Consider the following 15,859-nt stretch of genomic DNA (forward strand, 5'->3'; position numbering starts at 1 on the left):
CCGGGAGCGGCCACTGCACTCCAGTCTGGGCGACAGAGTGAGACTCCAACTCAAAAAAAAAAAAAAAAAGGAAATATAGACGCTTTTAAAACATAAACTCAACTATTTTATTGTAGAATATTCTGAAATACTATAAGACTATATTAAAAACATTAATTTTATAACTTTCTTATGGTCTTTTAAATTTTTCCTTCAGTTCAAAAATGATAATTAAGTGTCATAATTTTCTGTCATTTTATTCACTTACAGCCTAATCAGAATTATTTACTTCAGTTTATTTCAACTTAAATTCAGTATTAATCTTGAAGACATTTCATTTCCATGCTGCTGTATATTTTTATTTCTATATGCATCTTGTCAGTGAGTTATTTTAAGCAACTATTTTTATACTATTTTAAAAATCCATCAGAGGTAAAATAAATGTCAACATACTCCTATAGAAAAGTAAGCCTTCTAGAAGTCAGAATTTAAATCTTAGGGTTTTGAAGTAACAGAAATATGCAATAATTTATTTCAAGATTAAATTTAGTTGATTTTTAACTCTGTGTGGAAAAGAGTATGACTTATCAATCTTCATCCTTTTGTCATCATACTCAGAATTGACACTAGATACTTGATAAATTAATATACTGAATCCTTATTTCCGTTGTGTGTGTGTGTGTGTGTGTGTGTGTGTGTGTGTGTGTGTGTGTGTGTGTAAGCCATTTGATTTAGAATCATTTTATAAAAACCTAGGTTTGAGGATGATTTTTAAATTATCCACAATTTTAATTTTAAAACAGATGCTCATTTAATTCAATTATAATTCCATGACTCACCAAACTTACATTTCATCATTTACTAGAAAAAAATAAGACACAAAGAATAGACTATTTGCTAAAATATAACTCTTTTTTGACTTCTTAATAATACATCCTCTGAATATGAAAAATCCATTTAAAATAGATTTTAAAATCACTTTTTATATAATCTGCAAAATTTAAGGTATCTCCAAATTTCTTCTCTCTGTGTAGTGGAGATCATTTCCTAAGCAACCTTGACCACCAACAATTTAAAACTCCTCTTAGCTACTTTCTTAATCTCTTTTCATCATTAGTTTTTATAGTGGAATTATGTTACATTCGTTTGGCTTCAGAGCCTTTAAGACAGTGTTGGATTTACTCATAAAAGTAGGTAGGTTAATTGTAAAACCTATACTTTGTAGACTATTTTTACTCAATTCAAGCTGACAAATCCTCCTCTCCTTAGTGCATTTTAAAAGCTACTGAAGAGTCAATAACTTATCAACATCACCTTCAATTTTCTATCTTAAAAAATTGCTGTGCTAAGATGAATCTTACTATAAAACTTTTTTTTTTTTTTTTTTTTTTGAGTTGGAGTCTCACTGTCGCCCAGACTGGAGTGCAGTGGCCGCTCCCTGCCACCGAGCCTCGACCTGCTGGGCTCTGGCGATCCTTCCGCCTCAGCCTTCCGAGTAGCCGGAATTACAGGCACGTGCTACCATGCCCGGCTAATTTTTTTGATTTATTGTAGAGATGAGGTCTCACCTGCCCAGGCAGGTCTCGAACCCACGGGCTCAGGCAATCCACTCACCTCAGTCTCCCAAGGCACGGGATTACAGCCACCGAGCCCGGCTTATAAAACTATTAAAGAGCATATTGTGTGTGTGTGTGTGTGTGTGTGTGTGTGTGTGTAGTTTTTGATATATATATATATATGAAACTATAAAAATGAGAGAGATAGACTTAATTTCTTATAGCCATGAGTTACTGTGTTTGAGGGAGAGAACTGGGATATGGATCATTTTTCTACAGAAATAAGTAGTCATGTGTATGCATCATGCAAAAACACATTTAATCTTTTAGTCAAAATGTCAACATACTTAAAAGATAAAATCATGATTAAAAGCACGCAATTCAGATTTTCTTAGTCATTCTCTGAAGCTCTCTATTTACTCAAAAAACACTATGATGATACACAACTGTAACAGCTGGCAGTATGAACTATATGTGAGATAACAGAAGCAAATGATTGCAGGGACCCGAGCACTAAGCAACCATAATCTTGATTAGTGTACCTAATCCAAGCCATGATGAACCATGCCTCCTTATATGACCACACCTTGGTTCCTATCTATATGCTCTATGTCACTGAAGACAATTGGAAAACAAGAAACTAACAGGCACAGTATAAGAGGGAAGTTGTTTATAAACAAATTTTAAAACCCTAGAAATATCACATGATGGGTATCAGGTTCTTTCATCAAAGACTCGTACAAACACAGCTATACATACCTCTGATTTAGAACTACAGTTAGAATCAAAGAGCCAGGGGAAAAGATAATACCAAAGCCAGTTCTATAGATTCAAATGACATTAATACTAAGAAAATATGGGTAAGGCTAATTATTTTTGTCATTATTGTGTTCTGTTTTAATTCTAGAAGTAATTTGAAATGGAGCCTTCCAGCAACCTGGGAAATTGAGGTAGGTAGATGCAATTCATTCCTGGTACCAAAAGCTAACAACTGATCTTTTAAAGATCAGGAAACTAAAACAAATAACCAAAACTATGGGATCCATAAATAATAGTAAATAAAATTAAGAATAAATTTGCTTAACATCCATGGAGTATTTATGATTTGCAATGATTAAATACTTAACATATATCCACTCGTTTAATCCTAACAGTAATCTCCTAAAGTATGTGGCATTTTAGTTTCCATTTTAGAGACCAGGAAAAGGGAGAACAGATAAATAAAGGTTTAGTGACTGTCCCTGAGTCATGCAGCCAACAGGAATCAATAAAAGTGGCATTTAAACTCAGACATCTGGCGCCAGAGTACACAGGCTTAATACTACACTGTAACTTCTATATCCAAGACTTTTAAAAAGTGAGAATGTCTAAGACAGATTCCAAAACAAATAATAGATGGCTCCTCCAAGTCAGGAGACAAGAAGGCCATGGAGCTTGCTTCTCTGATATCTAAGATACTACCAAATGTTCTGCATTGCATGGCCATCTTCCAGTTATGCTTTTATATATTTTATTTGAAATATAATTTATATAACAGGCAGAAGCTTCCTCTAAAGGCACTATGGAAGACCATAGAAGTGATAAATGAAATTCAAAATGCATTTTTGAAAATAAATGGTTAGTCTCATCAAAAAGTGTCAAGCTCTTTGACAAAAAAAATGGATAAGCAAGAATGAACAAGATACTATAAAGAAGTTGACAGAAAAAAGAAAAATTGCAAAAAATATCTAAATACTGAAGCTCAATTAAAACTCATATTGAAGGCAGTAAAAAGCAGAATTAATAATATAAAATTGGTGATGTGAAGGAAAAACATAGTAAATGCTCTGATAATATAGAAGAAACCCATTGGAAGACAAGCTACAAGAACTACGATCAATGAGGGGGAAAGAGAATGGAAGGCAAATCTTTGCATCCATGCCTCAATTTGACAAATACTTACCAAATATTTACCTAGCATCGGTCAAAACCTAAAACATCCTGGCTCTAAAATCATGACCATATTTTTATAGAATACATAAATTGAAGGAAGCAGACCTTGTTCTTATTTTGCTTGAATTTTATTGCCAATAGAAGAAATGAAAACAGCCTAAGCTATATTTAAAGATTCTAAGAATGAACTTTCCAGAACTGGGGATGGAGAGGACTTCAACAGGGATCAAAATAAGTCAGTGAAGACCAGACAAACATCATACAAATAAAGCAATATTTTTATTTAAAAAAATTTTTTTAGTTTCAAGGATAATGAAAACAAGCTATTTAGTGTAGATTCCAGACATTTCCACCAAACTCTTTCAAGACTTAGCACAAATGTCACCTTCTCATTGACTCTGTCCTGACCATCCTATTTAAAATTACAACCCACTCCCCAGCTCGATATTACTCTTCTATGCTTTTATTTATCTAAGGATAAATATAAGCACCTACCATCTGCTAATGTGCTACATGATTTTTTTATGTTTTATGACTAGAGTGTCTTCTCCATGAAGGATGAGACTATTTTTTATGTTATTCAGGGATAAGTTCCAGTAACAGAGACCTGTGCCTGAGGCATATTAGGATATTAATAAGGATTAATTTTATTAAAGAGTGAAGTACCCAGGAGGGGTGTGGAGTGCAGGATGCACATGTAGGAGAAATAGCAAGCCTCAAGTACTTACACTTACAGAAGAACCAGAAATGTGGTTGCAATCATAGATTGGGGTCAAATAAGAAGAAAAATTTTTATGTTAAGTCTGGATGGTTCTAGAGGAAATGGATTGAGGTTTTGAGGTGTCTAAAATTTAAAAGAGGATTAGTTGAGTCTAACAAGCAAAGCCTTGGGAGCAACTGGAACTGGATTAAACCACTGCCTTCTGCATCCCTCGTTCCCTCCATCCTGCCTGACTCCTAGTCACACCTCCTCCTCCTCCCTCAACATTTTACCATGATTTGCCTAAAAATATTAATTTCTTTTATTTTGACTGTAGATTTTATCAAACTCATATAATCAAATACTTCTCACAGATTCACTGTTTACATATTCAGTCCCATTTCTTCTACACCCCAACACACACACCCCACATATACCACACCACACACCACACACATACATATACACTGCACACACTACACACACCACAAATATTATGGACATACACACACCCCACACACACACACACACACACACACACACACACACACACACACACACACAAACGCCTCATCATACTCATACACCTAGCACTCTTGCTCAACACAATGTCAAATGTAAAACATATGGTTAAACTTAAAAGAAACTTAGACAAAAGATTCTATACTTTAAATATGTCAACTCTTCCCAAATACATCTAAAATTCAGTGTAGTCTTAATCAAAATCTCAACAGCTTTTTTTTTTTTTTTTGAGAACTTGTCAAGTTGATTCTAAAGTCCATCTGGAAGGAAACTCTGCAGGAACAACCAAGATATTTCTGAAAATAAGTAGAATAATAAGGAAGAACTAGCCTTTCTTGCTACCAAAACATACAAAAGGTTGCAGTGAGTAATATAGTGTGGTTTTTGTGCAGTGATGTACCAATAATAGGTCTGTGAATGTTGGAAACGGAATATTAGAATAAGTGAACCATAACATTCATTGCAGCTTTCTTTAGTACTTTAAAAATGTAGTTTGTTCTTCTGTGACTGGGTTAGTTCATTCATGTTACTGCATATTGCAAAATTACGTTTTTAATAAAGCAGAATATTTTATTGTATGTATGTAGCACATTATTTTCATCCATTTATCCATTGATTGACAATTAACGCTGTTTCCACATCTTGACTATTATGAATAGTGCTAATGGTGGTTGCCAGGGGGTGGGAGGAAGGGGAAATGAAGAGTAGTCCAATGGGTATAAAGTTTCAATTATGCCAGATGAATATGTTCTAGGGATCTGCTTATGACATTGTTCCTATAAATAACAATGCTATATTTTTACCCTTAGACATCTGTTGAGGGAAAATCTCATGCTAAGTGCCCTTACCATAATAATATATAATAATAGTAATAATAAAAGTAGAGACAACCTTAATGGTAAACCTAAAGGGAATGTTTACATAAATTATCATATATTCCATAATATATTATATATAGTAAAGAGTATGCCCAATATAACTTTTAGGAAGAAAGCAAGTTATAGTGGGATATGTGTGTATATGTGTATATGTATGCATACATACATATAAACTATGTTCCCATTTTATAAAATCATAACACTGAAAACAGCAACAATAACAAAACTAAATATGTTTGCTTGTATGCATGACCACAACTAAAAACATCAGATAGCACACTGAACTATAAACAGTGAAGTTTAAGGAGGAAGAATTTCGCTTTTTATTTTCTAGAGTTCTGGTTTATTAATATTTTAAACAAGAAAAGATTTTACATTTTACTTTTGCAATTAACTGTGTATTTGTGCATGTATCATTGTATCATATAAAAAGCTCTTGCAAAATATCTATTATCTAATTTAGGGTTCACATAAGACTTACATCAACATCTGTGAAACACAACCACACATTAAAAATCTGAATTTTACAAATGGGAGAACAAGTTAAAGATGCTACACAAAATGTAACTGAAATGCTTATACACCAGGAAAGTGATGGCTGCCATTATTTTCCAAGCAAATACTCAATGCATAAATAAGAGAAATCTCACACTCTATATAGGTGAGTCTTTTGCTGGACATTACTCACATTACTCAGCAGGTGCATGCTACAACTTGTTTGTCGGCAATATGAAAAAGAATGGGCTAGGATGAGTCTAGAATAGAATGGGCTGGCTCAGCCGGCTATAGTCACATATTCTGAAGTAAATTTTTTGAAAAAGACTTTTTATCTTCAAAGGAATACTTTACACAATTGAATTTTATATCTTCTCCTAATACACATATTCTGTGATTCTTAAGCACCCTTCCAAATTGTAAAGTAATAAATAGCAATAAAACTAACAAGGTAATCAATAAACTCGGTAACCTACTTGAAATGTTGTCCACATCAGATCATTTAACTCTGTTATATAGTATATTTTTCATAACTACTATCATGCAGAAAACTAAGACATGATTTCAATTCAGTACTCAAAAATTAGTGAGCAACATAGGCTTCTGCATTACCTTCTCAGGTGTTAAATTCTTTGCCTGCATTTGATGGAAACACATGACCCAGGATCTTCAACTAAATAATGGCCAAAAGATGTCACTTTACTTAGCAAGGTGGTTTAGTTTAAAAAACAAAAAATAAGTATATCAATGCAACAGTGAAACCACTGACAGGAAATAATAAAGGCAGGTAATTGAGATACTTCAACATCATCTAGAAAACATAATTGGAAAAATTGCATTTTTTTTTACTTTTGTTTAAAGAGGTATTTTATATCCACAAAAATCCACAAAATCTCTTGAATGTCTACCAGCCTGACACTTCTTCTTATCTGCCTGCATCTTTCTCAGTGCCATTCCTAGAATGAAATCCTCTATTGTTCTAATAGATATTATACTTCAATGATAGACTTCAATTCTTTCAGTTCCTCAGATAACCGCCACAATTATGTAATTTAGCACTGCATCACAACCTTTGTTAAGACACTCAACATAGTGTGCCGTTTAATCCATCATCCATGTTATTATGTAATAGTGACAGAGAGGTCTACAAACTAGTAAGAATAAAACAAAACAAAAACTATAACCCAGGGTTTTGTGAACTAGTCTGCAAGGATATTCCAAAAAATACCCTTTTCTTAGAGTTTGAGTTACTGCCATTCACACTCCACCCGGAAATCCAACTTCTCAAAATCCAATTTCCCAAGTAAAAATTCAATATTCTAAGTCTTTCCTAACACTGTAATGATGTTTTGGGTTCCACACTGATTTAACAAAGGGGATAAAAAGAAAAGCACCCACAAAGAAATACAAAAATGAAGCACCGGGTATTATTCTAAGACTCAAAAGAGGTCTGCTTTTTTAAATATATATTTTAAAATATTACTAATAATTTATTTCATCCATACAGCTACTAAATCAATATGAAGCATTACAAAGAAAGTTTTTTTAGCCTATTATATTGACTGGAATATGGAATCAAAATGCCCTTCATAAGCTAAAAGACTTGAAACTTCTAAAATAAGAAAAAAGTTTTATACATGAAGATAATAGAAAAAATAAGCAAACAAAAGGTTTTTAGCAGTTAAAGCATCTGAAACATTTATTAAAAAGTATAAGAAATAATATTATTACATTACAATAGTTAAATGAACATAAAAAAATAATTTTAAGCACTGATTGCCCACTAAATGAAAACCACTATATATGTGTGTGTATACGCACACACCCTTCACATATATGATAGGCAATAAAGTACAATGTCAACATTAAAGAGATAATTTGGCTTGATGCTTAATTTTCTAGATGAAAAGTTATAGATTTACAATCTCCAATTCTGTAGAAAATGAATTTTCCTCTAAAACAGTGGAAAATACATCAGAATTATGCTTCAAGACCACCTAAAGGAGCACCAAGAGGGCCAACATAATAGATGTATTTAAGGAATAAATGTAAAAAGAAAAGAATTTAAGGTGAAACAAATTCTGCATAGATGAAATCAATATGAGGGGGATTCCCCCAAAAAACTGGAATTATTTTTTAGGGCTGACTCCTTTGTAGGACAGGTTTTCCCTGCTACATAAGTGTTCTAGGAATCTGTTAGCATCAGTGTACCACCTAGATTGTTGTTAGAGGCTGCATTCAGCCTCACTGAATTTTTTTTTTTTGGAGTTCTTTCAATGCTTTTACCTATTTCATGATGGGTAATTTACACGAACAACTTACACACAGGAGTTGAGTGTTCAGCAGTTTTGACCAAAAGCAGCATGACTCCCATGCCCCATCCTCCTTATTCACCCAATTTTGCCACCAGTGACTTTTTTGGTTTTTGTTTGTTACTCTGGATTTTAAAAGTACTCAAAGGGATATGTCTTGCCAATGTGGAAGAGATGAAACAAAATATAACAGAAGCACCAAAATACATCAAAAGTGATTCATTCAAAAATTATTTTGAAGACCAGCCCGGGCAACTTGGTGAAACCTTGTCTCTACAATGAAATAAAAAATTAGTTGGGCGTGTTAGTGTGGGCCTGTAGTTCCAGCTAATTGGAAGGCTGAAGCAGAAGGATCTCCAGAGCCCAGCAGGTGATGCTGGGATGGCCGTGAGTGTGCCACTGCACTCCAGCCTGGGCGACAGAGTGAGACTCCAACTAAAACAAACAAACAAACAAAAATCCTAAACAGGCAAACAAACAAAAGAACTGTTTTGAGTAGTGGACAAAGCATCTTGATAGGTGTATTACATCAAATGGAGAGTACTCTGAAGGTGACTGGTTTAAACATGTAAGAATATATATGTAGGATGGGCTCAGTGGCTCAGCCTGTAATCCCGCGCTTTGGGAGGCCGAGGTGAGTGAATTACCTGAGCCCGCGAGTTCAAGACCCGCCTGGGCAACTTGGCGAGACCTCATCTCTACAGTAAATCAAAAAATTAGCCAGGCGTGGTAGCGTGCGCCTGTAATTCCAGCTACTTGGAAGGCTGAGGCGGAAGATCGCCGGAGCCGGAGCCCAGCAGGTCGAGGCTGCAGTGGCCAGGAGCGGCCACTGCACTCCAGTCTGGGCAACTGAGTGAAACTCCAACTCAAAAAAAAAAGAATACATACGTAATTTTTAATAAATAAATTCTAGGGTTTTTTGGTCCCACTACATATATGTTTTAAAATATTATAGATCTAAATATAATCTAATAAAGATTCACATTGCCAATCACAATTATTTACTGAGGAGCACTGATTTCTGTCAAAGGATATGTATGTTGCTGTTTAACAATGCATACTTGCTTGTTAAACTTAAAATATATCCTTTATAGAGAAGACAAAAGGGAATTATGGCAGTTCAAAAAGTAAATTATTCAAAATGGCAGAGTTTCCATCAGATTATTCCAAGATACCTGTAAATGTTACTAATAGAATAGTCTTATACTCACAATTACACAGCACTTGGCATATAGTGTTGTGTATTAAAAACATAAATTTGGCCAGGCTCAGTGTCTCAGCCTGTAATCCCAGCACTTTGGGAGGCCTAGGTGAGCGGATTGCCTGAACCCTTAGGTTCAAGACCAGCCTGGGCAACTTGGCAAGACCTAGCCTCTACAATAAATAAAAAATTAGCCGGGCATGGTAGTGCGTGCCTGTAGTTCCGGCTACCTAGAAGGCTGAGGTGGAAGAATCACCAGAGCCCAGCAGGTGGACCCTAGGGTGGCCATGAGCATGCCACTGCACCCCAGACTGGGCGACAGAGTGAGACTCCAATCCAATAAATAAATAAATAAATAAATAAATAAATAAATAAATAAATAAATAAATAAATAAATTTGTTCTTTGATGGGAAGAGTAGTTGGTCACTTTTTTAAAGATGTCCAGTATTCATCATTTGAATAGTATTTATTGAATACTTACTACATTCTGAGTACTGTACACAAACTTATTTTCAATATGACTAAGCACTAAGCATCTTTGGTTGAAATAATGAGAAGTAAGATAATTCTTTTCTTATTCAACCACATTTACCGCTTCACATAAATGGAAATATTCATCAAAAGTAACTATGACACATGTTCATCAATGAGATTCATTATGACTTTGAAGGCAAGATGCCATTTGGCAGGTTAATCCCCTTTGCTGGGAAAATGAAAATAGGGAATTTTGCTGTGAGCACTCTTCTAGATATATTTATTCCTGGATCTCTTTCTCTCTTCCACTCAGTCATATGGCAACATATTGCATGCTGCTCTAACTTGGAACAAGCACCAACCTCAAAATTCAATTTGGAGATTCTTAAAAATAGACTGAACATATCATGACAAATCAAACGTTTTGAAATAACACTGTTGGCAAGGTGGTTTCTGCTTAAAATTGAAAATGTTAACATTTTGCAAGAAGGTGAATTATTTTTCTTGGCAGATATGTTTTAAAGAACATTGAAAGGAAATACTGAATGCTAACAAAAGTTTCTAAAGGAAAATCAGTTATCTTAAAGGAAATAAAAGCATCAAAGAGAAATGACAATACAACATATATCATTTATTATCTGACAAAACAACTTTACCTGAACAGCTTCCTAACCATAAAGTAAGAGAAATTCTTACTTAATAGGCCAAGTCATAAAATTATAGAATATATTAATCTCATTCTTTCAGTTAGATTTAAAATGTCAGCTCCCAATTCAGCAAAACCAAACTTTCCTCATAGATTGGCTTTGAGGAGATTCCAGACACCTCCACATTACATTGCTGAAAGTGAACACATCACACTCCCTGAAAATAGAAAGACATTTGCTTCAGGAAGGAAAAAAAAACAACAAAAAAAAACCACATAATGTTTGGGCTCAGAATCTACAGTACGAGTGCTTAGAGGCATTAAATCCAATTACATATATTCAATCCATCGCCATTTCTTCTGATACCGTTCATTCATTTATTCATTCAATCAGCAAATATTTAAATGCCATTGTTCCTATACTGGCTGCAGAGCGTATACAGAGACATATTAAAGGCTAGTTTCCAGAGACTGGGAAAATCCCAGTCTAGTGTCTGTCTGTCTGTCTGTCTCTCCCTCTCTCTCTCTCTCTCCACCCCCCAACCTAGAAACTTACTTAATGTTTTGACCTAAATATATATAGCTTTATGAAAACAATTTAGAAAATTTAATGTGCATAAAGAATATTTTTTAAAGATTCAGTAATATGTAGCCATGGTAAGCTCAAGCAATCACACTTCACACTTCTCTGATATAGCATCGTCTGGAAATCATGTTTTGTTTTGTTTTTTTAAAGATGTTGAAAGGTAGAACAATCATATACTTTGGTGTTCCCTGTTTTTAGTTGTTCGGATATATACCAATATGTGGTTTCCAACTTTTACCATAAATTGATAAGCATGTTCCTAGAAGACACAAATCTGATAGAGTTTATGAAGTTGCTTCGATTATTCAAAGTGCTTCAATGTCATTAAGTGAATATTTTCCAGTGAGCAAAGAGAGGTAGTGAAAAGAAGATTTCAGGTATTGTATTGCCTCAAAGACAGGAAAATAAACGCAGTAAAAACTCACCAAAATAATATGTCTTATGACCAAGGCTTGCATTTTTTATTAGTTACTTATTTTCCCAAAATCTTGAAGTCTTTCACTTTTGAGTATCATGATATGAATCCTTAGAAACCACACTATATTCTGAGGAAAAGAAAACTTGAATAAGCCTGTGGCCTAAGTTTATTCTGCTCCCATAAAAACCAACCATTTTAAGAAACATTTTCCATTGTAACTAATACAACTCTGGCCTCTCATTACAAATAAAACTATCTTATACATCTTTTTTTTCCTTTTAAATCACCTCTGAAGTCTCACTAGATGTTTGTGGTAAAGATTTATCTCTTTTCTACCTTCATGATCTTCATTTATGATCATAAGAGGCAACTTTGTTGAGAAAAACATTTTTCTCAAGTGGGTTGATGTATAATTGACAACATAATAAACTAAGAATATTTTTAGGTTTATCACTCATTTCCCTAAAACACACAACTAAAACAGGAAACAATAAACAAGGACACAGTAGCAAATATCTGTCGGGGGATGGGAAAACACCTCTTATCAACAGGGTGCCTGAATGAAACGTAATTGTACACCTAACCCTTAACTGTACCCCACAAAACCATAATAAAAAATACTGATTAATGAAAAAATAAATAAATAAATAAATAAATAAATAAATAAATAAATAAAATAAGCAAGGACAATCGTTCTGTGAGGACACAGATCTATCTGCCTTTTGGCTTGGTTAGGACCAAAATAGAAAATGACTTGCCAGGCAAATACAATCACTTATTAGAGTTTGACTGATTTATTAGTGATTGAAAATCTGCATTGCTCCTAATAGAACCTTACTGAAAATCTTCCCTACTTAAATAAGTGTGATTATGGAAAGGACAGCCAGTAGCAGGACAATTCACGTTGAAACAATTAAATGAGCTAATAAATTAACTTGTCAAACTCCTTGGACCCTGACAGAAGACACAGGACTCCTGAGTCAGAGAAGCAGAAGTATCAGCACAGTTGTACTGGTTACCCAAGCCCCAAATCTTACAGGGCAACCCAAAGGGCCAGATGGAGCTTGCACATTCACTAGGTTGTGTCACTAGAGAAAAGCCCTGAGTTTGGCTTAGCTATACTTGGTCTCGGCAGGCAGCACATTCCTGGGATGCACTGCCTAATTTTCCAGAACTGCCTGCTACATAAACAATCTTCAGTACAGACACAGGTAAGGAGTAGTCAGGACCTTGTCATTTTGACACACCCAGGAAGAAGAGTAGGTACACGAGAGGATCGTGGTGGACTGCCTTCCAGCAGATCTGAAAATTCTTTGGTGTGTACCCATTTGGGAAGCCATGTGTTCAGAACCAGAAATATAAAAGCAGTTCAAAGACAAACCACCCACTTTTACTTTGCCTCCTGGAGAAGCCATATGAGGACAGGGGCCCTCATTTGCTTTGATGACTAATGTAATCTCAGGGACTAATACAAAATCTGCCCATAGTGGGGCTTTTAATACATTTTTTTGAATGAATACATGAATTCTGTTTGCCAGTGCACTTGTCACATTCTGTTGGGCATTCTGCATATTTTCTGCTTAAATTGCCATCCTTGGCTATATAAAAATTTGCCTTGTCACTGTAGACTAATAATAAAGGCTTTCTAGTCTCTGCTTTTATGCTATGATTCCCGCACTATTGTTTTAACTTTCCTACCTTTTATCTGCTTCAGAACTTTTACATCAACCAGCCTATTTCTGCTCTCCACAGCCATAGGATACTACCTTCTCTTTTACCAGTTCTGATGCCTAACCATGTTAGATAAAAGAACAGCTTTCTGGGTCAGGGCGTCTAGTTTCAAAATCTGGCCTCCCTCTCCCCTAGTTGTGTGAACTCAAGTAGGTTTTGTAACCTCTCTTTTTCTTGAACTCACATTCTCAAATGGCAATAATAATTGAACTTGTCTTGCAAGGATTACATGAAGTAGAAGAGAGAATAGGCTGGCTTCAGAAGACTTCAACAAAGAATAAGAAATTTTGCTTATTATTTAGCACATTATTTTTTAGCGCTTCCAAATTCAAATTTGAAGTCCCATTTTCCCCCTTTTTTGGACCCGATTTTGGTTATACCCATTAGCTTTTTAATCACTTTCAAAAGTTAATTAATAAGTAGTTCTTATGTACTTTAAGCTACTAAAACTTTACAATAACCAATTACAATTTCAACACTTCCCCAGCTCAATCATGACCACCAAATCCCACTGACAAACAGTGTGTGTGTGTGGTGGGGGCAGGGAGCTTCCTTCTCTTTTTCCTAGTACTGTTTCCTTTGTTCTTGCCTGCTTCCTCCAAGCCCTACTTTCTACTCACTAATCAGCCACTGGATCCCCATATCAGAGAGAAAGAGGAAGAATGTGACAATAAGATCGAAGTCTTACTTAACTAAGTATGTTGAAATCCAAATATATGTAATCTCTTGCTCTTTTTTTCTGAGTTATTCAAAGATTACTCTCTCCTCTTGCTCAGGTCACCCCACCTCTCCATTCCTTGTCAAAAAGGACAGGCAGACCTCTTAGAACTCCCATTCCACTCCCATTGTACACTCCATACACCTACTTTCTGCTAGCATCATCATCTCACTGAAGGTACATGGATTTAAAAATGCATGCCTTCTAACTGGTAGGCGATCCAAAAAATAAACCCCAAATCTTAGTCATCAAGAAAAAGGAAACATTCTTACTTCCTATGATAACGTACACCTTATAAACCAGTTTGCTTTTGGGTTTGGGGGGTGGTAAGGGCAACCTTCTTTAAAGCATTTAACTTCACAACCAAATTACAATGAGAAAGGAGAGGCACACAATAAAGCAAAACATTAGCGCATCTATGATCCTATCATCATTCCTTACTCATCATTCATTAGGGAGGTCTCAGAGTAATTTGAGAGTGTCAGATTTGAGACAAGTATGTAAGAGAAATAGTGAAAGCAAGTGGAGGAGATGATTGAATTTTGTGCAGCAATATAATTAGAAAATCATCAGACGTGTCAGAAGAAGGTACAAGTTATGTTTGGTGTCTGCTGTTCTATTTCCCTAGTAATTTGTCTTTTGGAGTAAAATTTACAGAAGTTTTAGGTTGTTCTACATATCACTGCATTACCTGTGATGGAAAAATAGATATTCCAGGGTACCCCTTTAAATCTCTGTATAACTCTGAATAATCTGGCAAGCTATATTGAAAGCTGTGCTATTTTTGGACTTTTGTTAAAAAAGTATCTAATATCTGTGCACTTATCTGTCATTAGAGAGAGCCAAGATCATGTTCTCCAATGAGATCAGCATTTATGAAACATATCAGATTGGCCGGGCTCGGTGGCTCAGCCTGTAATCCCGCGCCTTTGGGAGACTGAGGTGAGTAGATTGCCTGAGCCCGTGGGTTCGAGACCCGCCTGGGCAGCGAGACCTCATCTCTACAATAAATCAAAAAATCACCCGAGCGTGGTAGCACATGCCTGTAATTCCGGCTACTTGGAAGGCTGAGGCGGAAGGATCGCCAGAGCCCAGCAGGTCGAGGCTGCGGTGGCCAGGAGCGGCCACTGCACTCCAGTCTGGGCACCGAGTGAGACTCCAACTAAAAAAAAAAAAAAAAAGATAAAAGAAGCTGGAAAATGAACCAATAACAAGACATGAGATTTTCAAGAACAAGGCCATTGGGTCCAGGCCTCAGCCAGTTAATGGGGTGCAGAGCTGGCTACCAAAGTTGGGGGCCGAAGTTGTCTGGACTTGCACAGTGTTTTTACATCCTCAGGTCTCCCTTTACTGTCACCTGAGGAAAATGAACCTTTGCTGCCCTCCCATACCCTCTGCCCTCATTGTACACCATGTATTTTGTTTGTCTTCAGGCTCTGCAATTTGAATCACTCATGGGCCTGCTGGTTAAAACCCCATTACTTACTCTCCTGTGGATGACTTCCTCCATTCACCCTGATTTTTGGGAATGCTTTTTTAGCAGTTAGTTTTGCTTCCATCTTACACTACGATGAAAATTCTCTCTCTATCCATGCTTCCTCAGGTTATCTGGGTAATAGTCTCCCCTGGTCCACCCATAACTCTGGGAGGTATTACCCTGACCCCACCAATGTGACATGACTATCAATCTGTATATTCATTAAAGTAGTG

At 35.6% G+C, this 15,859-nt stretch overlaps 1 protein-coding gene across 3 annotated transcripts in view; it reads right to left on the reverse strand.

The window, feature by feature from the left end:
- Positions 1–15,859, reverse strand: part of KCNJ3 (potassium voltage-gated channel subfamily J member 3) — a 152,949-nt gene that overhangs the window by 53,693 nt on the left and 83,397 nt on the right. The window contains exon 3 of one of the 3 annotated variants that reach the window (XM_021713342.1): positions 11,751–11,827. The exons of the other annotated variants lie outside the window; for them this stretch is intronic. Within the exon in view, the coding sequence (XP_021569017.1) occupies positions 11,781–11,827 (47 nt within the window). The 3' untranslated portion in view covers positions 11,751–11,780. Of the gene's footprint in view, positions 1–11,750; positions 11,828–15,859 lie in introns of those variants that run through there. 3 annotated transcript variants of the gene reach the window in all.

This window comes from Carlito syrichta, unplaced genomic scaffold, assembly GCF_000164805.1.
Source record: "Carlito syrichta isolate Samal-C Ts95f unplaced genomic scaffold, Tarsius_syrichta-2.0.1 Scaffold304475, whole genome shotgun sequence".
Classification (NCBI taxonomy): domain Eukaryota; kingdom Metazoa; phylum Chordata; class Mammalia; order Primates; family Tarsiidae; genus Carlito; species Carlito syrichta.